General features: G+C 55.7%; 2 protein-coding genes across 2 annotated transcripts in view; one reads left to right on the forward strand and one right to left on the reverse strand.

Moving 5' to 3' along the window:
- Positions 1–9,919, forward strand: part of CSNK1D (casein kinase 1 delta) — a 25,574-nt gene extending 15,655 nt beyond the window's left edge. Inside the window, exons 4-9 of the mRNA XM_012803145.2 lie at positions 848–1,076; positions 1,479–1,649; positions 2,481–2,629; positions 4,347–4,518; positions 5,085–5,224; positions 9,458–9,919. Coding sequence (XP_012658599.2) covers positions 848–1,076; positions 1,479–1,649; positions 2,481–2,629; positions 4,347–4,518; positions 5,085–5,224; positions 9,458–9,508 — 912 coding nt within the window. The 3' untranslated portion in view covers positions 9,509–9,919. The remainder of the gene's footprint in view (positions 1–847; positions 1,077–1,478; positions 1,650–2,480; positions 2,630–4,346; positions 4,519–5,084; positions 5,225–9,457) is intronic.
- A 4,308-nt stretch (positions 9,920–14,227) lies between these two features.
- SLC16A3 (solute carrier family 16 member 3) lies at positions 14,228–17,560 on the reverse strand. Its single transcript, XM_003786042.3, has 4 exons — positions 17,320–17,560; positions 16,736–16,879; positions 15,748–16,506; positions 14,228–15,071 (listed from the first exon to the last, which is right to left on the reverse strand). Exons 1-4 carry the CDS (start codon positions 17,540–17,542, stop codon positions 14,797–14,799), a joined length of 1,401 nt encoding a protein of 466 aa, XP_003786090.1. The 5' UTR covers positions 17,543–17,560; the 3' UTR covers positions 14,228–14,796.
- Positions 17,561–22,785: the final 5,225 nt, after the last annotated feature.

Genomic DNA, 22,785 nt, shown 5'->3' on the forward strand with positions numbered 1-22,785 from the left:
TTTTTTTTTTTTGAGACAGAGTCTCAGTTTGTCATCCTGGATAGAGTGTCATGGCGTCACAGCTCACAGCAACCTCAAACTCTTGGGCTCAAGAGATTCTCTTGCCTTTACCTCCAGAATAGCTGGGACTACAGGATCCTGCCACAACACCTGGCTATTTTTAGAGACAGAGGTCTTGCTCTGGCTCTGACTGGTCTCGAACCTGTGAGCTCAGGGCAATCCACCTGCTTCAGCTTCTCAGTGTGTTGGAATTAGTCGTGAGCCACTGCGCCTGACCAGGACCCAGTTTTCTGAAGTACTCAAGCAGCTCAGAAACTTAGTATACACCTTTTGGTCTTAGAGAATTATTTGATTACTCTTCTGTCCATTATTATGCCTGTTAATTTGCAGAGAGAAAAAGGAAATTTGTTTAACTTTTAGCTTTAGCCTCAGAGTAATGACATAGGTGATTGGTTTGGAGACCCAACCTCTCAGCATCAGAGTAGCATGTTCCCATCCACTGGTCTTCTTGGTTCTCTCAGCAACAATATTTGATTCCTAACAACTGCTGAGTAGTTTCTAAACAGATTCTTGTGCGTTGCCTGTGCCATCCGGGATAGCTAGTAGAGAACAGTGTCTGGTAATGACTGTCCCTTCAGCCTGCCGTCCACTCTGTAGGAGCTGAGGAGATAGCACCAGGTCATGGGGGTAGAGGGGACCCGAAGATACTTCAGGGGTTGACTTTGATCAGTTCGGTGTCTGTCCTTTCTCCATGTTTAGTTACTCTTTGGCCAGAGGGTTGAGAATGTGCAGTTACTGAGGCATGCTGCCCTGGTTATAATCTTCATGTTTTGCTTTCTGCTTATAGATTAGTCGTATTGAATACATTCATTCAAAGAACTTCATTCACCGAGACGTGAAGCCAGACAACTTTCTCATGGGGCTAGGGAAGAAGGGCAACTTGGTCTACATCATCGACTTTGGGCTGGCCAAGAAGTACCGGGACGCAAGGACCCACCAGCACATCCCCTACCGGGAAAATAAAAACCTCACAGGGACGGCGCGGTATGCCTCCATCAACACCCACCTCGGCATTGGTGAGCCCCTGGGCATGGGGTCACTGACGTAGGGTGCCTCTGGTCATGTCTGGGGTGACCTCAGGGTCGTGAGTGTGTTTGGCTATCTCCCTGTCCCTCTGGGAGGTCTAGAGCTGTCACTAGACCTTTGTAGCAGGCAGGCTGGGTTCTGTGACTGGCAGGCAGAGAGGGCAGGTAAATGTTGAGCTTCTTTCAGCAATTCTCTGTGACATTGATGCTCTTCCGTCAGGGGAGTTTAGGAATTTCCTTAGGAACACTGGAGGGGCAGCTTTTGGCCAAAAAAGAATCCAAGTAGATTTTCCTGTTTTCTTTGAAGTCGTTCCCATGTGCGTATTTCTGGCTGTCTTGCTTTTACACAAGCACATGTGTGCTGTCCTTCATGTGTCTCCCTTTTCTTTGCAGAGCAATCTCGAAGAGATGACTTGGAGTCTTTGGGTTATGTGCTGATGTACTTCAACCTAGGCTCTCTCCCCTGGCAGGGGCTGAAAGCTGCCACCAAGAGGCAGAAGTATGAAAGGATTAGTGAGAAGAAAATGTCCACTCCCATTGAAGTGTTGTGTAAAGGCTACCCTTGTAAGTCTCCTCACACTTGTCTTTTTAGCAAAGCTTGTTAAGAGGGTCTGTGCAGGTATCTGACTTACATCAGAAGCATGCTTGCCTTCCACAGAAAGAGTGGCAAGAGGCCGGGTGTGGTGGCTCACACCTGTTAGTCCCAGCACTCTGGGAGGCCGAGGCAGGTGGGGTGCTTGAGTAAAAGCCAGGCTCTGTCTCTATAAAAATAGGAAAACTGAGGCAAGAGGATTGCTTGAGCCCTAGTTGGAGGTTGCTGTGAGCTATGACGCCACAGCAGCACTCTACCCAGGGTGACAGCTTAAGACTGTCTCAGGAAAAAAAAAAAAAGTGGCAAGAGAGGGGGTGCCTTTGTGTATGGAGGTAATAGGTGACCATCTTGTTCTTTCTGTTGTAACTGCTGAGCTCCTGCTGGCTGTTCTCTTAGGCCCTGGAAAGGGCAGGTGAGATAGGCCTGTGTCCAGGGTCAACTCCCAGAGGCAGGGCTGGGTCTCAGGGACACCCCTGTGTGGCCGAGCAGGTGGGAGATGGCTGGTCAGACCTGGCCTTCACCACAGTTTGCCCTCCCTGCCACCTGTTGCTTCTGGAGCTGTAACTTAGTAACTTCCCCTTTCTTTTTGTGGGATTGCCCCTAGGTAAAATTAAATTGTGCTCTGTAACGTTGAATGTTTGAAAACTCTTTCCTAAAGCCTTGGTTCTTAGATGTGTGAGAAATGTTTCTAATTTTGTGTTTTCATGCTTTCAGTGTACAGAGCCCAAGGAGGTAAACAGCAGTGTTAGCAGACACCGCTCTGGATTGCAGTCAGGTTCACTGATTAGCTTCTTGTTTTACAGCTGAATTTGCCACATACCTGAATTTCTGCCGCTCCTTGCGTTTTGATGATAAACCTGACTACTCATACCTGAGGCAGCTCTTCAGGAACTTGTTCCATCGCCAAGGCTTCTCCTATGACTATGTGTTTGACTGGAACATGCTGAAGTTCGTAAGTGTCATTGTCACATGTTGTCCCAGCTGGATCCCTGAGCTGCCAGTAATTTGGGTTGGCTTGAGAGGGTGTCTGCATGAGGGCAAGGGGTACTGAGAAGCCAGATGCCCAACAGGGAGAGCTGGTTGCCCCCCATGCAGGTCTGCCGAGAGCAGGGCTCTGACTGGGTGGTGGAATCCTCTCTCATTGAAAAGTTGTTCTGTTGTCGTCATCACCAGCCCTGGAGCACCTGAGGTCTGTTTGCCTGTGGTGCGGGCAGGCACCTCCAAGGCTGCTGTCTATCTGGAAGCCTCCACCCTAGTGCTCCTGCCTCTCAAACACCTGTGCCCGAGGTGGGGGGTACCAAGTGTCCTTATTGCCCAGGAGGGGCTGGTGGGTACACTCTCAGCCTGACTGACCCTAGTGGGCTGGGTTTGCGCCTCATGTCCTTAGTTACCACAGTCTGTGCTCTGGGCCTTTGCATGTAGGAGTGTCTTGCATGTGACCTGAAGACTGCTGGGCCTCTGCACAGGCAGCCTGTCCTTGGGTCGGTTGTGTAAGTTTGACTTTTTGGATACCACTGCCAGAATTGAAGTTTCGTTGAACTTTGTGTTCTCTTTGATTAAAAATTTATTATGGGGGCAGTGCCTGTGGCTCAAAGGAGTGGGGTGCCAGCCCCATACACCGGAGGTGGTGGGTTCAAACCCAGCCCCGGGCCAAAAACAAAAACTGGAAAAAAAAATTATTATGTTGTCAGTAATGAAGAAGTTGAAATCTTTCCAGATGACAAAATCTGATAGAAGGTCAGAACTACCTCTTCAGGGAGCAAAGGAGGCATAGCCTTCTCAGATGGCTGTGTGGGGGCAGGCAGGGTGGGGTGCCCATCAGCTGGGCCTGAATGCACTCTGCCAGCAGGAGCTCAGTCCTTCTAGGGCCAGACAACAACAGAGCAGCCCTTGGGCAATACTGTGTTCATCCTTTATCCCTTGAGCACTGGTCTGACTTTCTCTGTAAACGGCCAAATAGTAAATAATTACAGCTTTGCTGGCTGCAGATGACATTAAACAAGCTGGTGTGGCTGTATACAGCACACTCTGCAGGGCAGGTGGCACCTGGGTCTGGCCCGTAGCACGTAGGCTCCTGTCCCTCAGTGTTGCTAATTAGAATGCAGTCCTCAGTGACTGGCACCTCAGCTCAACTGCTTGAAGGCATTGGTGCTCATGTGTCTACAGTGTCCTGCAGGGACCTGAGTACCAGCCTTGTCACCCTGCCTATATGTGCCTTTCTTGCTGGTGTCAGGGCAATGTGGCATTGCTGCTGGGGGAGGACTTAGGTGAACCAGATACTGTGGGTCCCCCGCCCTACCTCGTCGTCTTCCCCCAGCTCTGGGCATTTTGGACCTCTGTCTGTTGTGTGCTGTGTAGATGTGCACAGAGGAGTAGCCACCCATTCACTTTTCATTTTGAAGTTTGAGGAAGTTCTGAGTTGCTGGCACTTCAGCATAGGAGGGGATTTTCTCTGGCTTATTGAAGAAGGACAGAGGGGGCTTAGCACCGTGGATTGTACCCCTGTCTCTGCGGGGGGAAATGTCTTTTCTGGCTCACTGTGCTATTGTGGATGGCTTCTCAGGGCAGTCTTGTCCTTGAGGCCCCTCAGTGTTTTCTCAGGTTGTTAAGGGACATTGCTCTTCCCTAACATGGTGCCTAACTGGTCCCACTTCATTCTTCCTTTTTAGGGTGCCAGCCGGGCTGCTGACGATACTGAGCGAGAACGGCGGGATCGAGAGGAGCGGCTGAGACACTCCCGGAACCCAGCCACCCGTGGCCTCCCTTCCACGGCCTCTGGCCGTCTGCGGGGCACCCAGGAAGTGGCTCCCCCCACACCTCTCACCCCTACCTCACACACGGGTGAGTGCACTCCTCACAGAGCTCCTTTGGAGTAGGTGATCAGCACTGTCTTGCCTGTATTTCCAGGGTTTCATGTGGGGACTCTATGGCCTGGAGAGAGTCTTAGCCATGTGAGCCTTTATGTGCCCCTGGGGGTAGCTGCCTTGCATTAACACCTTTAGACATGGTTAGAAGACTTGGTCTCCTGAAGAGTTGAGTTTCTGAAAGCTGCTGCTGCTGTTTGTAGTCATTATGTACATAAAATTTACTTCTTGCTCCACACAAATCCTTCTTATGGGAGCCTTTTGATACTCCCCATGCCCATGTGCTATGGGCCTCATGGGCCTTGGTGCCCTTGCCCCTCCCCCCCTGCAGGTGTTCCTGGGTGACAGACAGAGGCATGTGGTGCTGGGCTTCTCTGAATTGGGGTTGGCTGTGCCCATCCTCCCTGCTGCCCTTGCAGTTTGTTGAGACATTCAAGCTACTGAGGGTCGTTGCTGGCCACAGCTTCCCAAGGAGAGGCCCCTGTGCAGGAGCCAGAACGATGGGTCAGGAGTGCTCACTCCGACTTCTCTCCCTTTCCTCAGCTAACACCTCTCCTAGGCCTGTCTCTGGCATGGAAAGGGAGCGGAAAGTGAGTATGCGGCTGCACCGTGGGGCCCCTGTCAACATCTCTTCATCTGATCTCACGGGCCGACAAGATACCTCTCGCATGTCCACCTCACAGGTACGCACACGGAGCCCACTGAGGCCAGGCCAGGCCCAGGCATGGGGGGATGTGTCAGCGCCGAGCCTCTGGCTTACCCTGTCTTATGAGTTCCAAATTGAGAGTAAGATGAGTTTCTTGAAGGCTTGCTTTTCTTATTTCCTTCTTTATTTTATGTTCCCCATTTTTGTTTTTAACCTGTGGGGAAGTTGTGTTCCTAGTTGCTGGGCTTGCATCTTGGTTGAGCCTCAGCCAAGTGCACTGCAGAAGGGCTCTTTCTCCAGCTGTAGGATGTCAGGTGACAGGCAGAGCCATGAGCCAAAAGAGGCCTGTTCCCTGCTGCTGCTTGAGTGCCCCACCACCCTTCTTCCCCACACAGAATGAACATTGCATGCCCACTCACACCTCTTAGGGAAGGGTGTTGTGGGCCCACCCTGCCTCTGAGAGCTTTCCTTAGGCTTGCTGGCTGGGAGCTCACCCTGGCAAAGAGCCTGGGAAGAATCTCCATGTAGGAGCTGCCCACACCTGCTGGCTGGGGGTGGGAGCCTTCCAGTGGTAAGCAGCCCATGTGGCATGGTGTGGGATGAGGCTTCTCATCTTGACCTTATCAATTTTTCTTCTCTTACAAGAAAAGTGTGCACAGAGAAACAGGCCTGCTATGTAGCAAAAGGCAGGGTGGCGCAGGCCTGGCCACGGGGGTGTGTCCTCATGCCCATCTTCTTCCACCAACATCTTCCCTTCTTGCTCTTACTTTTGTTACTGTTGGTTTTTTGTGTTCACTAACATGCTTCTTTCAGTAGACTCGAACAGCTTTTTACATATAAACTGATTCTTTCTCTTGAAATCATTTTCAGGGTCTCCAGCAGGGGGCAAGGGTTGGGGCCCCAGGTGGGGAGGGCAGTGTCAGGGGAGGCTCCTGGCTCACCAAGGTGTGGTCACAGCTGAGCAGGAGCACATTCCACAGACACACGGGAGGCTTGTCCTGTCCAGTTGACCAGGTGGGGATGGGCCCTAAGTAGCATGGATGCTGTTGGCCACCTGTCATCTTACCAGAAAATTAATCTTTCCATTGAATATTTCTAATGATCATTTTACTGGAAGTGGACTTTCTGTGTGATAACTTTCTCCCAGAGAGACCTAAGATTCAGGGAATTTGAATGACTGATTATTTGAGTTGTGGGGCTCAAGAGTTCTGGCCAGCATCATGAGATTGGGCCCCTCACATGCATACAACTTTGCAGCCTCTAGCCCCACAGCCCTGTGGCACAGGGCTAAGAAGGCTTCACATGAACCCCGGGGTTCCTGCCTCAGCAGCTGAGAGCAGGTTTGGGGGGCCCCTGGGCCTGTCAATCCTCTCACGTGGGCCCTCCATAGTGCCCAGCCCACAATGCAGGAGCAGGTATGGCTTGTGTGTGATGTACTCTGGCTGGCCTTAGATATCCTCATATCAGCAGTGAGGCAGGCAAAGACCAAGGAAGAGGAAGCATAGCTTTTCTTAATTTCTTAAGACATCCAGTGGTTTGGAATCACAGGGAAATGACAGGAATTCTCAAGGGTGCTGGGCAGTTGCAGCCCAGCTAGCAGCTCCTTCCTGGTTGTGTGACCCTGGCCAGTGCCCAGGGCATGGCTATCTCAGCCTGCCAGCCTCCACAGGTGCTGAGGGACAACACACAGCTCCAGGGTGGTGGGGAAAAGTGCGCTTCCTTCCGCGATGAGCTTGTGGCTTGCGCTTACATGCCTCTGCACTCTTGGGCTATTTGTTTTCCATGTGAACAAAATGTAAGATGGGCTTTAATGGCAGGGATGAGTTTCCAGAGAGTTTTTCATAGCTTTTGTTCCTGGTCACCCACCAGGGGGTTTCTTGAAACACCTGTGCTGAGGGCACGAACCTATAGGTTGTCCTCAGCATTCCCTCCTGTCTCTTGGAGGCTTCTGCTCACAGTGTGTCTCCTGCCCTCCAGGCTCCGTCTGCGCCAATGTGCTCAGTGGCTCTGTGACTGCAGCCCCTGGTTCTGCATCCGGGGAGATAAATAAGTTTTAAAACCTACATTGAGCGTCTGCCCTGGGTCTGGAAGTTGGCAGGGCAAGTGGAGTTCTGTGGTCCACACAGTTCTGCAGCTCCTATTCACATGCCTCCCAAAGAAAGGGGTCCTAGTAGAGCATCAATGTACTTGCTTCTCAGGGAGAGGCAGGCCCTGGGGATAGAACCTTACAGTGTGCACATCCCCACTCATCTTCTCCATGGGCTGCCATTTCTCTAGTTCTTTGTGTCTCTCAAGAGTCAGTTTTCCCAGTGGAGATGTTAGCAGAAACAATTCCTGTTGCTCCCAGGCTCTGACCAGCAGCCAGCGTGTGATGATGTCCAGCATGCAGTTGCCAGGGCAGCTTCTCTCTGTCCCAGGGCCTAGTCACTCCCAGACCCTGCGCCCTGTGTTGTCCTGTTTCCCTCCCCCTCCCCTGCTTCTTGAGGACAATCTGTGTCAGGCTGAGCCTCCTTGATAGGTTGTGTGTCCCTAAAGGGCACTAGGGCCATGGATATACTTGGTTTTGTATTTTTTTCACTTTGTGAGAAGAAAGGCCTCATCAGTCCAGAATTGTCCACAGAAAGATTAGTTACTCCTTTAGAGGTCTATCTTTAGTCCATGCCTTGCCCCCAAAATAAGATCTGCCTTACCAGTCCTCATAGTAGTGAGAAAGTATGTCCTGTCCATGTGTCCCGGGGTGTTGCCATCCCCACCACCTGCCTACTGGACCCACTTGTAGGGCCCTTGACGTCCCTACTGCCTGCTAGGCATTAGGTTCTCAGCACATGAGAGCTAGGAGGGTCTGTCCTGTGCCCCGACAGCCTCACTGGGTCTAGAAGAGGAGCACCCGCCACTCCTACCTGCAGCCCAGTGGTGAGGGGCCCCTGAGGCTGTGCCTGTTCCCTGGGTCCCCCCAGGTTGATCTGGCTAAGACGTGGAAGCCTGTCTGGATACAGGGGGCCAGGGCCTCAAGTGCTGGCCGGCTGGTGGGACGCTTACCAACAGCTGTCTTTTCCCCACCTCAGAATAGCATTCCTTTCGAACACCACGGCAAGTAGCTGCTCGTCTCCCGTCGGAAGGCAGCACTGGGTGAGTGTGCTCATGGTGGGCTTGGCAGGTGGCAGGCGCCGGGTGGGCTGGGAGCACCACCCCCCTTCCACCTGCAGGTGCTCGCAGGTGGGGCTAGGCTGCATGCCAGGTGCCAGAGGTAGAGTGAGACTTGTTCTTTTCCTTGTGAGGGTCCAGAACTGCTGCCTTCAGCTGCCCCGATGAGGGGGAAGCCGCACACAGTGTGTCTTCGAGCAGAGTAACTGTCCTGCTGTACCCTTGGCCTTTAGCCTCCTATACTGCATTCATGGTGCTGGTGCGCCCCTTCTGTCGCGGGTGCAAAGCAGGCGCCACCGTGCTGCCCTCAGGCCTGGCTCCAGATTGGCCCAGAGCATTTGAGCCGCCTTGTCTGGGGACAGTCATGCCTGGGAGGGGTGTGTGTCGTGCTCAGCTGAGTGGCCTCGCTTGGTGTGGGCAGCTCTGAGCTCTTGCTGCATTCAGACTTCTGGTGGTCTCTGCCTGTCCTGGCTTTTTTAGTCGTTTCTCTTCCTATCTCTCATTTATCTCTGTCTTCATTTTGTGTTTCTTTTCCAACCTGGTCTCTGCCCAGCCATCTTGTCCACGCAGCTGTTGTCTGTAGTAGCCACTCCAGCTGCAGTCACTGCTCCCCACATTGGCGCATGGCTGGGCATCCACGCTGTGCTCCCTTCTTGTCTGACGCAGCCCTGGGCAGCTCCTTCCAGCAGGGGCTTGAGCTTCAGTTGGGTCTGGGAGCCTTGCTGCGGCTCTGAGGCTGTGCACACTCAGAAACATGTTGACAGGAACTGCTTTTCACGTCGTCCCCCAAAGGGACACTTTTCAAAATACCCTGTTACTTTTCCAGGAAGGGAGGCTGTGAGCAAGTGTCTGTCTCCTTTGGATCCTCACCAATGGCTGCCAAGGTGGCTCTGGGGTCATCTTGCCTGCATGCCTCTTCCTCCCTTCCCATCATTCAGTCTGACAGCTTAGCCTGGCCACAGAGTCCTTCTTGTGGCCAGGGGTGCAGGCTCCTAGACTGGGGCACGGCGGCAGTGTTTATCCCCTCCTACCAGGCTCCATCACTGTGGTATTTGTGCCTGAGTGCCCGGCTGGCCCCAATCCTCTGGCCTCATGCTGACCTTCTCCTGTGCTTTGGCTCCGACAGATTCCCGGTCGGGTGGCTTCCAGTGGTCTTCAGTCTGTCGTGCACCGATGAGAACTCTCCTTCTTGCTGTGAAGGGCAGACAATGCATGGCTGATCTACTCTGTTACCAATGGCTTTACTAGTGACGCGCCCCCCCGGTCTAGAACCGAAGCGTTAACCGGGACCTCTGCAGGCCACTCACCCAGCGATGCTCATGGGGGAAACAAAACACAAACTAAACGGACAGACTCCAAGAGCTGCCATCACCGGGGCCACCAAGGCCCCCCACGGGAACTCAGTTGTAACGGGGCTGGGAAGAAAAGCAGAGAGTGAGAGACGTTTGCAGAGAGACTCAGACTCCCCTGCAGTGGTGGTAAACCTGTGCTCCCTGACAATTCCACTGTAACTACCAATCTTCTACTTGGTTAAGACAGTTTTGTATCATTTTGCTAAAAATTATTGGCTTAAATCTGTGTAAAGAAATCTGTCTTTTTATTGTTTCTTGTCTGTTTTTGCGGTCATAAAAAAAGATGTTGACTTTAAAGAATCCTGAAACAAAGACACTGGCTTGGAGTTTCTGTGTGAAGTGGACTCAGGCAGCGAGAGGGTGCACATGGGTTTCCAGGGTGTGTGTTGTGTTTGTCTCGTCTATTGTATTATGTTGTCCACTTTGGAAGGAAACTTCTCATCAGAGTTGTGTTGTGTGGGGGTGTGTCGTGGGCCTTGCTGGCCTTCCTCTCTTGCCACCCTCAGAGCAGGTGGGAAGCGCTCCAGGGCAAGGCAGCAGGCTCACCGCGCCGCCTCCCAGGGAGGAAAGGAGAACTCTGAAAAGCTTGGAAGCGGAGGCTATGAGACAAGTGGACAGTGGCGAGTTCCACGATGAAAAGTTGAGTATGCGTTTCTGGTTCTTTGGGAGAGGATTATGAATCAAGAGATGCTGGGGTCATGTGTGGTTATTTTGGTGGTGTTTGTTGCCTCACTGCCTTTGAATTTGGGAAATTTTCTAAATAGGACTGTAAATATTATCATGCATCGGCTGCGAGTCTGCATTTGACACCTATGTGCTCAAAGCCAGGGAGGGAAGCTGTCCTCACTAGAGGCCAAGGGCTTTGCCTGGAAAAGCCACGAGCTAAAGGATCCACCCTGAAGTGCCAAGAAGTAGGTGACTCTTGGCCTGGCCAGAGAGGGTGGTGCCACCACATGCTGGGTCCTGGTCTGATGGACGTGAGCTGATCAGAAGTGACTTAGGAGCGCGGCCTCCCTGGCTGGTGCCACCCTACAGGACAGGTGGCTACGTATGTGCTTTCTTGCCTTTAATTTTGCAGCCAGCAGATTGGCTGCCTGGTAGTATGACAGCCAGGGGACGTTAGCTCGCCCATCTCTGGGCAAGGTGCAGTGTCTATTTGGTACTTCTGCCTTTCTTCCTGACGTCATGCAGGGTGCTCTAGATGGAGGCTAGTGACGTCGTCTACCTTGGATTCTCCTTCCCTCAGCGGCCCCAGCTCATGAGTACTGGCCTGGGATGCTGCAGGGTAGGCTTCCCAGGGTGTGGCTCTTTGCCTGGGTGCTGCCTCCCGAATTTGGGATGTGGGGTTGCGTGTCTGGGAGTGGAGAAGGCGGCTCGGGGGTTGAGGTCGGGCGAATTTGAGGTTTTCTTTGTTGCTATGTGGTCAGTTAGATTCCCCCACTCGGTGAAATGTTAGCAGTGACAGCCCATGTGGTGCGAGCTTTCTTTATAAAATACCCGTGGTCTCAATGTGGTGCCAGGAAGCTTGTGCGGGACAGCCTCTGACATCCTCACCCAGGTTTGGGCCTGAGTTGCTGAATTTCATTGACATTGACGTGCACACGGCTTCAAGTCCTCAAGGGGGTGTGGCTGTGGCAGTTGTCCAGTATTTAATCCGCATCGTCACTTGCAGGAAACATAGTTCTAAGTCTGTTGACCTGTGTAGTGGTCACCTGTTTCTGAGCTGTGCGTTTGTATCACCACTGTATTTGTGTACTTTAACAATGGTGTAAATAATAAATACATGACGACTTCTACCTTTCTTCCTGCCCCTTCCCTGTGGTCTTTATTTCGTCGACTTGGGAGTTTTCAGTGTGTTTCGATTAACAATGTAAAAAGGTTTTTTGAGGATCGGGGTTCCTGTCTGTCCTTTCTTAGCTTGTCAGTGTCTGTGAGCTGGGAAACAGGTGGGAGAGTCTGTGTCCAGGCGCCTTGTGGTGGGGACAGGTAGGCATTGCCCCTCACTCAGCCTCACTGCCTTTAGGAAAGGAAATGGGCCCCAACATTCAATGGGCTCTGGCCACTGACAGTGCAATTCTTCTGGCAGCCCCTCGCTGCTGCAGTGGGCTATGTGTAGCTTCCAGCAGCCTCTGTCCCAGGAAAGGTCCCCTCTCGCAGGCATGGCCCTTCTCAGCAGTAAAGTATCTGGGGAAAAGGCGTCGGTCCCTTGGTCTGGCTTACAGCCTTGTCCCAGTCTTGGTGACCCATCCAAGGTCTAGGGACAGGGCATCAGCAGGTCCCGCCACCTGCCCAGCAGGGTGAGGATCTGCTCTTTGTAGTAGCCCAAGTACAAGAAGCCTTCCTGGGCTGCACTGGGGGTGCTGGGGCTGCCTAGGAACAGAGCAGGTTTGCCTACGGCCATGCAAGGTGTGCTAAAGGGCAGTTGCACAGCGGTCTCCCCAACCCTGCATGTGACATGTTCCTGCCCAGACCTCACGGGGCCACCCCATACCCCAGGCTCTCTCCAGGCCTCCTGACTAGGCTTTTGAGGCCAGGTCCCCCTAGGCCACCCGGGGCCTTCACTCTCCAGACCTGCCTCACAAGGTTCTGGGAAAGGGTTGGCAAGGGATTCCTCCTGCCCCTTCTCGCTCTTCACTGTCACCTGCCCAGGATGGAACCTCCCTGGGTCCCCAGACTCAGCCCATATTCTGAGTCCTGCCTGGCCTCCCAATGCCTGGAGCTATCTCCCTGTGAAGGCACATGGGAGTTGGTGAAGAGAGCTGGTTCCTCTGATCCCAGTCCTTAAGGATGCAGCGAGGGCGTTGAGAATCAGGAGCTGCCTTGCCAGGCCTGGATGGTGCCAGGCCCTTGCTGAACCCCTGCCTCTCCCTCTGCTCCCTGCACAGCTGCCCACATGTCTGTCTCCAGTGTTTCTGCAGAGGCCCAATCTCCCTCTGAGACTTGGGGCTGGGGTCAGAGATGCTCCACGAGGCCAGGGAGCTGGCAGATGGTCGGGTGGGCAGCAGCCCTGGAGCCTGGCTCATTTGATCACCCCATGAGGCATCTTGTATGACCTGTGCTATGATGCTCCCCAGGCCCACACACAGGCCAGCATGTGTCACAAGGGGGTGTGCCTAAACAGGGTGGTGGATGGGAGCCTCCTTTGGCACCAGAATTTGTTAAGGGAGTAGGGGATAGCTCTGCTCACAGCATAGCCCTTTCCTTCTCCCCCTCCCCATCACACAATCAGGCAGTTTCTTGAGGACAGGAAGTCCTTTCTGTGCTTTGGGAACCAGAAAAGTAGGTGGAACGGATATCTGCTCCCTTCTCCCCCTAGTGCACATGCTGTGACTACACTGTGGCATTGCCCCATGGCATCCTCCACGAAGGCCCTACTGAGAGAGGGGGCAGCAGAGCTCATGCCCATCCTGCAGGGTGTTGTCCTAAAATTGACCATCAGTGTCCCCAAGCCTTGACTTCTGGGGGCTGCCACTTTACTGCTGCCTCGTGGTATGCCTGCCCCCATGGGGACTCAAGCATAAAGGGCCAACGGTGTGGCCCACAATGACAGCCAGAGCCAACTTATTAGGGTCCCAGTGGGCTGGGAGAGAAGGAAACAGATCTGAGCAGCTCCCAAAGGGTCGAGGGCAGCTGGGGAAGTGTGTGGGCAGCATGTCTGTCCCACTGAGTCCCATACCACCTCACCCCTGCTCTGTCCCTCTGGATCATACAGACAGCTGTGAAGGACCATGGGCCTATTAGCTGCATTTAGGGCTTAGCCCACATCAAGGCTTAGAGTCCCTGTAGTCCTCACAGCAGGTAAGGTCAGGCGCAAGGTGGGTTCTCTGGTGACACTCAGCCTGTGACTGCTCAGAGCTGCCAATACTGTCAACCAGCCCAAGGCCCTGGCAGGCAGCTCCCCACAGTAGAGGCCACCAGCAGTGCCTGAGCCTAGCTCTTAATGCAGCACTGGGCAAGTGAGGCCATGGCAGGTAGGGGACCGGACCTGAGACGTGTGCTCTCGCTTGCTTTTCATTTCAGAGGAGCAGGGATGTGGCGTCTCTCCGGTTGCACGCTGCCCGTCAGGGCACCCGCTGCCGTCCCCAGCGCCCGCGACGCACCACCTACTGAGAGCCCCAGCGGCCTCTGACCGGGCACGCAGGCTGCTGCCAGCCACCAGGGCAGGTGGGTGTGAGGTGCCCAGGGCAAGCCACACTGAGCCAGGGGCTTGACAGAGGAACATAAAGAGCCAACCCACCATTTAGCTCACTGCCCGCCAACCAGAGGGGTGAATAAACAGAAGGCAGTAAAATCCTCTTTCTTAAAACACCTGTAGCAGCAGCCACCTGCGTTCTTCCAGCTGAAGAGGCACACAGTTAGGGGCTGCCTGTGGGTTTCAGAGACCAGCCCAGGTGCAGCACTATGCACCCCTCTCCAGCACGTGCTCCATGCCTGCTGAGCAACCCCCAGGGTAGCCCCCAGGTTGTTCTGTCTAACAGCCTAAGAAGGCTGAGGACAACTGGATCCACTTTGTGCCAGTACCAGGTCATTTCTTAATAGAAGTGACATTTGGGCTGAACAGACCACAGAGGACACAACTTCACACACTTCTAGGGAAAGGTTCCCCTGAGCCTCCTTCCATACTGGTTTATTTTCCACCTTCCCGGTTTAGAAGGAACTTTGTGCACTGGACACTGAGGCGGTAGGCACAGGACACCACTGCAGAGTCCAGGGGTGCAGGACAGTGGGCCAGACAGGCATGAGGGAGGGCCCCTGCAGCAGTGCCCACCCACCAGCCTGTACCTAGCAAGCCCTCTGATTAAAGTCATGTTGTCTCTGAAGCGTGGGTTCTAGGTCCTTGAGCACAGCGGTGGGCTCAGGGCTGTGGGTCAGCAGGCCAGGCCCTGGTGCAGACGGCTCATAACCTCAGCTTGGCTTCACCGCAGATCAGCTTTGGAACGACATGATTCCCGCCCACCACCTCCCCTGCAAAACACTGCTCAAGTGACGACCCGCCAACCAGGCACCCGGAGCCGAGCGAGGGCCCCGCTTAAGCTAGTCCTGTTTGTGAAATAAATACGAGCGTTGCCAGTCTCTGTACCTGTTCCCTGTACCTGCCAGCCCAGCCAGGCCTTCACACGCTTGTTTCCGGGGTGTGCACAACCTCCCCGTTCTTCTCAGGCTCCGCTTTCAGGAACTGCTCCACTTCACAAGAGTCCACCCCGGCATCTCTGTCCACCCGGGGCTTCTGGAGCTCCTCCTCTGCAGCCACCCCGGGTTGAGGCTCCCTGGGCCTCTTCCTGATGCAGAAGCGGTTGCCCAGCAGCAGCACCAGGGAGGAAGTGAGCACCTCGGCCCCCGCCAGGATGAACACATACTTGTAGGTGTGCGTGGCATCCAGAAGCTCACCTGCAAGGGGACCCAGTCACACACTGTGCTGGCAGGTGCAGCTGCCACCCTGGCCCTGGGCTCCTGCTAAGGCCTCTGTGTTTCTCTAGTTAGTCTCTAGACATCGTAGGGCCTCCACATAGGTCCCCCAGCTGCCTCCAAACCAATGGGGACAGAAAGCGGTTTTCCCACATAGCATGTGTCCCAGCCTGGGGAGGGGTATCCTCATCCCCAAGGGAGCAAAGACATATTTGAGGTGGGCAGTAGAGACAGTGCAGCCCTGTGTGTGGACATCCCAGAGCCTGAGATGGTGTGTCAGGTGGTGGAGCCTGGGCTCCCTCCACTCTAGGACCTTTCTGGGGAGGGTAGAGCCAGAGGCTACAAGGTCCACCTGGGCAAACCCACACCTGGGAAGTGAAGCAACTTCCAAAGCAGCACAGTCGCCAAAGGCTAGACCTGCTTGCTGCGTCAAAACTTTTAAATTCCACTCAATTCTGTCAACTTCAATAAGAAAAGCCCCCAAATGACAAAAAAGGCTTCCTGGCTATGCCACTTGGCTGTGTGTGTGTGTGCCGGTGAGCTCTGCTAGACCAGGCTCCCCACCACAGTGACACCTGTGGGAAGAAGGGCTGTGCACCCCCCACCCCACCTCCCAAGCAGGTGTCTTGTCAGGAAGGGTCCCTGGCACTGCACTCACCTCCTGATGGGGGGCCAATGAGCACTGCCACTGCCTCCAGCAGCAGCACCAGGCCAATGGCGCTGGAGAACTTGTGAGTACCCACAATGGCCATGAGCACCTCAAACTGCAGGGCCCCCACCATGCCGTAGGAGATGCCGAAGAAGATGCAGAAGACAACCAGGCCGCTGTAGTCACTGGCCGTGGAGCCTGTGAGGTCTGTGAAGCCATTGAAGAACATGGCGAAGCTGAAGAGGTAGATAGAGTAGGGCCGAACCTTCGCAAGCCCAGTGAGGAAGCCGGCAGTGGGCCGCGCAAAGATGTCGATGAAGCCGAGGATGGTGAGCAGGAACGCAGCCTGCGTGTCTGGGACTTTCAGGTCTTTGGCATAGCTCACCACAAATACGGGTGGCACGAAGAGGCCTAGCACCATGATGGAAGTGGCCACTGCATAGAGGATGAAGCCACGATCCCGGAAGACGCTCAGGTCCAGCAAGCGCCGGGAGGGCTGCTGGGGCCCCGGCCCTCTGGCTGGCTGGGATGCCACCAGGGGCCTCATGAGTGCAGCACACACACAGCAATTGAGCAGCAGGCCGCCCAGAATGAGGAAGCCACCCCGCCAGCCATAGTGGTCCTGTAGTACCTGGCCCAGCGGGGACAGCGCACACAGGAACACGGGGCTGCCTGCTGCTGCCAGCCCATTAGCCATGGGGCGCCGCTTGTTAAAGTAACGGTTGAGCATGATGAGCGAGGGCTGGAAGTTGAGTGCCAAACCCAAGCCTAGAGGAGAGGGGGCCGCAGGTGAGGCCATGTTCCCAGCTTCTCCCAGCCACAGACCTAGAGTGTGCAGAGCCCCTGCCATTGACACACTCCGGACACAGGAGGTGAGGAGCAGGCCAGTGTCTCCCAGAGGACACCCCCAGCTGCCCTGCAGAGGCCCCAGTCCCCACCCCACCCCGGATAGCACTAGCAGGATGGCACCCATGGTCCTGTGGCCAGCTCCACTCACCAGTGACAACCCCGGTGCTAAGGTAGACCTGAACGATGCTCCTGCAGAAGGACGCAGCCACCATGCCCAGGGATGCTAAGAGGCCGCCCACCAGCATGACAGGCCGGCAGCCAAAGCGGTTCACACAGACACTGCAGAGTGGGCCTGGGGGAAGCAGCAGCTGAGGGGCAGGGGCAGGGCCAGCCAGGCCTACAGCCAGGCCGGGTTCTAGGCTGTGACGCCTCACAGCCCACAACCCATCACCTCCCACCACCTCAAGTTGAGCAGGTGCACCAGAGCCCACAGGCCACATGCGGAGTAGGATTCTCATGGCAGGAGGCCTGCCCCTATAGGAACCCATGGGTTGGCCTGTGGGCCCTTGAGAATTAGCTGTCTTTGAAGAACAGCTTTGGGAGCCTCATCCTCTGGGACTGTCTATAAATATGACCAGCCTGTTTGGATGGGGGCCAAGACACTTTGCCTGTGCCCCGTTTCATGGGCAGGCAGTAGCTTAACCGCAGGATCCCTCCCTCCAGAGCCAGGTCTCCAGTCCCTGTGGCCTGGCTGGCCTTGCACATGGATGCCAGGTGGCAGCTGGCCCTCACCTGTCCCGTAGAGCATAGCTAGCAGGATGGAGGAGATCCAGGCCGTGTGCCTGTAGCCAATGTCAAATTCGTGCATGAGTTCTTTAAAGAAGACGCTGACGGCCTTAGGGAAGGCGTAGGAGAAGCCTGTGATGATGAAACAGCCGAAGAGGACAGCCCAGCCCCAACCCCCATCGGGGGCCTTGACACCCGTGGGACCCTCGTCAACCACGGCTCCTCCCATGGCCAGGCTCGCCTCACCTGGGAGAGAGAAAAGGGGCTGACTGTCCACACTCACCAGCTGCAGCCCTGCATCTGGGGGTCAGTTTAGAACCCCCGACCCTGGCCCCCTTACCTCGTGCCTGGTACAGGGTGGGAAGGTTGGGGGCCAGCAGCTGGGGCCCTGTCCAACCTCTACCCCACCTCCTGTGCCCATATAGCTCGCTCTAAAGGGCAGCAGTGGCTTTTTTGGGCTTAGCTTGGGTTCAGATTACCTCCTGGGAGGGCAGCCCCTGGCAAGGAAGTCAGCCTGGCTGTGTTGCAGCTGACTCTGGCAGCAACCTGCACTCTGTCCTGGGGTCGTATCTCCAGACTCTAAACCTAAACTTAGGTGGACCCTGACCAGCCTTGGGCTCATGCCCCCAGGGGGAACAGGGCTCCCTAGCCAAAAGCCTGAAGCACGGAAGGAAAGGTTGTCCAGGAGTGGGATGAGGGGCTGAGAGCCAGCCACTTGTCCCCTGTGGCCCTCAGAGGCCCCTTCCCCACCTGCGCTCACCTCTGCTTCAGTCATCCATGGGTGATAGAGACGGTCCTGCCCAGCCCCAGGACGCAAGGAAGAGTTTCTCCAAGCTCCACATCAACCCAGAGAAGGCGTCCCTTTCTGTGAGCTCCAGGAGCTTAGCTCACCTGAGCCAGAGTAAACTGGGGTGTGGCCAGACTCCCATCTGCCCTGCCCCAACCCAAGTCCCACAATCTAGACATCAGCCTGGCAGCCTCATGCCCTGCTTCACCAAGGCCAGCTGTGTTGGGCTGGTGTCCCAAGACCTGGGGCGGTTCAGTCCAGCCTGCATGGCCTCCCCACCACTGATAAATCAGCTTTTTGGAAAGAAAAAACTCAATGTGTAACGTCCACCAATTCCGTGGCATGAACACCCCACTAAAGCCAGCATGCCTGCCCCCCAGCTGCCTTGGGCTGCACCAGGAGCATTAGTCCACAGTTTTGTACCTGTGCTGGCTCCACCCCTGCCCCTTCTCCTGGGGTCCTCCTACAAACGTGTCCAGAGACCCTTGGCCTGGCAGAGCCTCCATGGGTGCAGTCTTTGTGGCCAAGGTGTATATGTAACCCTGAGGATGAGCTGATGTGCCAGGAGGGTGGCAGTTCAGTGTGGAAGGCTCCTGACACTCCTGCCACCGCAGCCCCTCCCATGCCCACACATGCTGTGCCCCCTAGGAACCCCGATTGAGACAGTGACCTGAGGACTGTTTTCTGAGGCTTCCTGGATGTTCTAAGCAGTTGCTGTTACCTTTTAGCACTGCTTAGTGACTGCTCCCCCCAGACTGACCTTTGTTGTCAGAGTGATGACAAGACAGACACCCCCACCCCCCCAGGGTGGGGCAGAGGTCCACCTTCAGAGCCTAGTATGAGAGGAGCAGCCCCCCAGGACATGCTAAGTGGGGCACAGAGTAGCAGCTTGTGTCTCACCGCCATTAGAGTTAAGGTCAGAGTATCTGAGATATACACAGTGGGTAACCGAAACGCTGAGAAACATACACACTTGAGGAGTGCACTGTGATGCCATGGAGCTGTGATGTCAGGAAGCAGGGGTGCCCCAGGCCCAGAAGTCACAGTGGTGGGTGGTCATCGGGGAGAATGGGTTGTCCTGGGGCTCCAACTTGTTTTAGGGCTGTGGGTTTACAGGTTTTACTGACAGGCCAAGGAGGGGAGTTTGTCCAGAGTCAACAGTAAGGAACAGCTGAACTTCACATGCCCCAGGTCCTCCCCCTAAGTAAGCTGGGGAGGTCCAAGTGCCCTGAGGCTCTCCTGGCTGCACTGGGTTGCGGGGGAAATGGGCACCCAGCTTCCTGAAGTCCCCATTCATTTGCCCTTGCCCAGCCAGGCTGGGCCTTCTATGGAGGCTTCTAGGATCCTCAGGAGACAGAAGAGGGTATCTGGGAAGGCAGAAGCATGGTGTCTCATGAACCCAGGGTTGAGGAGTTCCACAGAGGGCTGGGGCAGTGTCAGGACTCAAGCCAAGAGGGATAGCCTGTTCAGGGACCTGTGTGGCCGAGCAAAACGCCTATGAACAGGGTAGTCTTCTTCGTCAAGGAGGTGAGCATTTGGACAAGAAGCCCAGACTCAGACCAAGTCTGTCCCCACCAAGCCTGAGGTACCAGCCACACTAGAATGGCCCTGTGGGGCTAACCTCAAGCCAGCGGTCTGCCCAGTGGCTTAGGACCAGAGATTCCTATGTAGCACAGCTGTGGAGGGTAGGGAAGGTATGTGAAATGAAGAATCACTGTCCCTACCTTTCAGTATAACCCCAGCATCAAGACAGGCTGAGGCACAGGCTGGCTAGTCCAAGGAAAACCCTGGGCCTGCCCTAACTAGACCACGAGGAGAAGAGGCACCACCGTGGTCCATCACACATTGGCTAACCCATGAGCATACATCAGCAGGCTGGCCTCCCCGACATTAACCCTCCTAGGGGAGTGTCAAACCAGCCCCGAAAGAACCTGGCTTCTGGGGAGCTGGTTCCCCAAAGTCCTCAGAGGCCCCATAACCCCTGCTACCATAAACTGAGCAGGGAAGGCCTATGGTGGGTCCTTGGAATGACCCTTCCATGAGGCCTCGCATCGGAGGGCCCAGTGTCCCTTCCAAATGATAGGCTTCCACCAGCAGTTCCCTCAAGGGTCTGGGATGCAGGGGTCTGTTGGGGTCCAGGGGTCCAGGCTTCCAGGCCTGGGCTCCTGCCATATCAGGCCCCTGCACCCTCCAGCACCATTCCTATCCTGAGCCTGCACAGCCACTGCAAACTCCCCCATGGCCTCAGGACTCCTAGACCCCTCACCTGTCTGAGCGGGACTGCTGAGGTCTGTGTGCTGGACTGTCACCCTCAGAGGACAGGCATTGTCCCTGGGTTCTATGCAGTGGCCCAAGCCCCCAAGCCGTGGCCTGTTACCTAACCAACTTCCAGTCCTTGGAAGGACAGGCCTTGGCCCAGCTTTTGTGCCCTAAGCAGGAGGCAGGGCAAGAAAAGGGGCAGTTACTTTTCCTTCTGGACTCCAGGGAGTCACCTAAGGACCAAGGAAACAGCCCAGCTGTGACTAGTGCCTGGCCACAGGGTGGCAGAGGGCGCAGCACCCTGGGAGGAGGGGCCTATTACCCTTTGTTACCCTTCCCCCACTGCTCCTATTGTGCAAACAAGTAACCAGAAGTGGGAAGCGCAGGGGCCTTTTCTGTGAGGGGTCTAGACTGGCAGAAGAGGAACCCAGGGCAGGGATCTGCCCATGTCTGATCCTGGCTAGCTAAGCCTGGCTCAGCCCTGGACCCTCGCTGGCCCACGCAACCCCAGCATGCCTGATGCCTCCAAAGGCTCCCCTGTGTCAACTCAAATCATCTATATGGGCTAGTGGGGCACAAACGCTGGCCTCACTGCTGGATGCTGGAGCTCAAGACCAGCTGCCCGCCCAGAGCCTCAGCCAAGATGGCGGGGCCTGTGACAAGGGGAAGGCTGTATGTACCCCAAGCAGGCTTCAACCCTTGGCTGCCACCCAGTTGGTGGCCCTGGGGATGTTCTAGGACTGGTGGAACCCCCTTCTCTCCAAGGTTGGGATCAGTGCCTTGACACCTCAGCCCATAACTCCCACGCAGCCCCTGGGCTGAGGCAGACTCTAGGGTCACACAGCGCCCCTCCTCCCCTCACTGGCAGTGCCTCTCTGACTCAATGGGCAGGTGTGGGAGGGAAAGGAAGGACAGGAAGGCGGGGCCCGGAAGAGGGAACACCCTCAGGACAGGAGGGCAGAGCCGGGCAGGGGGATGGGCGCCGGTTCCGCTATTTCTTGATTCCCAGACTAGGGATGGAGGGGCGGACGCCGGCCGTGGGCGGGTCCCACCTGCGAGGGGCCGGGCAGGGGTATGGGAGGAGAGGACGCCCCTCCTGGCGGGCCGTGGGACGTGGGGGACGTGACCACGCTAAGGGAGGAGCCGCCGCCGTATTCCCCATAGTAGGCGCCCGCAGCCCGCTGCCGTATTTGCGGTGCGCGCTTGGCCACCTAGTGAGCCGACTCCGCCCCTACCGCCCCGCCCGGCACACTGCAAGGGACCCCTCATCTGGCCTGTGGCTCCCCAGGGCGTCTCACTCCACTGGCCGCAAAGGGGAGCACATTGAAGCGAACTGCCATGTTTGAGCAAGGGGTGCTTATCTCTTACACCTGGGGTCAGGGACAGAGGTCAGGCGGGTCAGTACATGTGGCCTGATTCATCCCAATTCACAGAGGAGACTGAGGTGGTGAGGTCTGCGCTCTGAACCAGGCCCTGTCCGCTCCCGTCTGCTCCCCACTACCGCACTAGGTTTTCTTGCCACCACTCAGAAGGTGCCCCCTGATGTCCTGGGTGTTGCTCATACCAGGATCCTCACACTCAGGGCACCTCACCCTCAAGGTGGCACTGGCTCTTCCCTCCTACTTGGCCAGATCACTTCAGGACCTGCCGTGGAGCCAGCTGAGCCTGCCACACAGGTCACTGCAGGCAAGAGAGTGGGACCCTGTAGCCCTCTCCATGCACAGACACTCCTTGATCGCTGCACTGCCCTCTCAGTGTTGTCCCTCCAAATTGGGATGTCCACGCTCCAGTGAGTGAAGGCCAGATAGCTCTCTGGGTGGCAGGCCCTGTCCAAGGTCACACAGGGTTATTGCCCAGACTGCCCTGGGACCAGGCTGCTAGAGGCCCACCCTAGCATCTGTCCACACCTCAGAGCCCTGAGTGGGAAGACTCACACCTGCCAAGCAGTACCCTCAGCCCCTCTGGGCTGGGGTCTGCACCAGGGGCTGACCCCAGTCCTTGCCCACCCTGAAGATCCTCACAGTCTCAGGGACTGCCTGGTGGTCCCAGCACCCGCCAGGCTCCAGGCACTTCTTGGGCCTATGGGATGAAGCTTGTAAGCCAGACATCCCCATCACTCACACAAAACACCTGCCCCTACTCTCAGCTTTGGACAAGCCCCTCTACTGGGAAGGCATGCAGGAGGCCCCACTGCTGTTGCTGCCCCACAGCCCACCCAGCAGGCCTGACTGGTCCTCACTCAGCAGAGAGTGATCCTGTGAGCCAGGTGCTCTGGACATGAAGCTAAGTGCTTCCAGACAGAGAGAAGGACACCGGCCCCTCAACCACTATCCTTCAGCAAGATTCCAGGCACCCCCAGTGGCTGTGCCAGAGCTTGTTCGGCCCAGCATCCAAGTAGGCACCTCATCAACCTGCTTTCCAGACAA

The sequence above is a fragment of the Otolemur garnettii genome, unplaced genomic scaffold, assembly GCF_000181295.1.
Source record: "Otolemur garnettii isolate 467f Iridium unplaced genomic scaffold, OtoGar3 scaffold00018, whole genome shotgun sequence".
In the NCBI taxonomy this organism is placed as follows: Eukaryota; Metazoa; Chordata; class Mammalia; order Primates; family Galagidae; genus Otolemur; species Otolemur garnettii.

What these genes read in the sequence shown, in the direction of transcription:
- SLC16A3 (XM_003786042.3), bottom strand. Translation starts at nt 17,542, where the DNA reads ATGGGAGGAGCCGTGGTTGACGAGGGTCCCACGGGTGTCAAGGCCCCC. An exon ending in TAGCACCGGGGTTGTCACTG is followed by an intron (nt 16,507 to 16,735) that starts GTGAGTGGAGCT and finishes CCTCTCCTCTAG; the next exon opens with GCTTGGGTTTGGCACTCAAC. An exon ending in CATTGGCCCCCCATCAGGAG is followed by an intron (nt 15,072 to 15,747) that starts GTGAGTGCAGTG and finishes GTCCCCTTGCAG; the next exon opens with GTGAGCTTCTGGATGCCACG.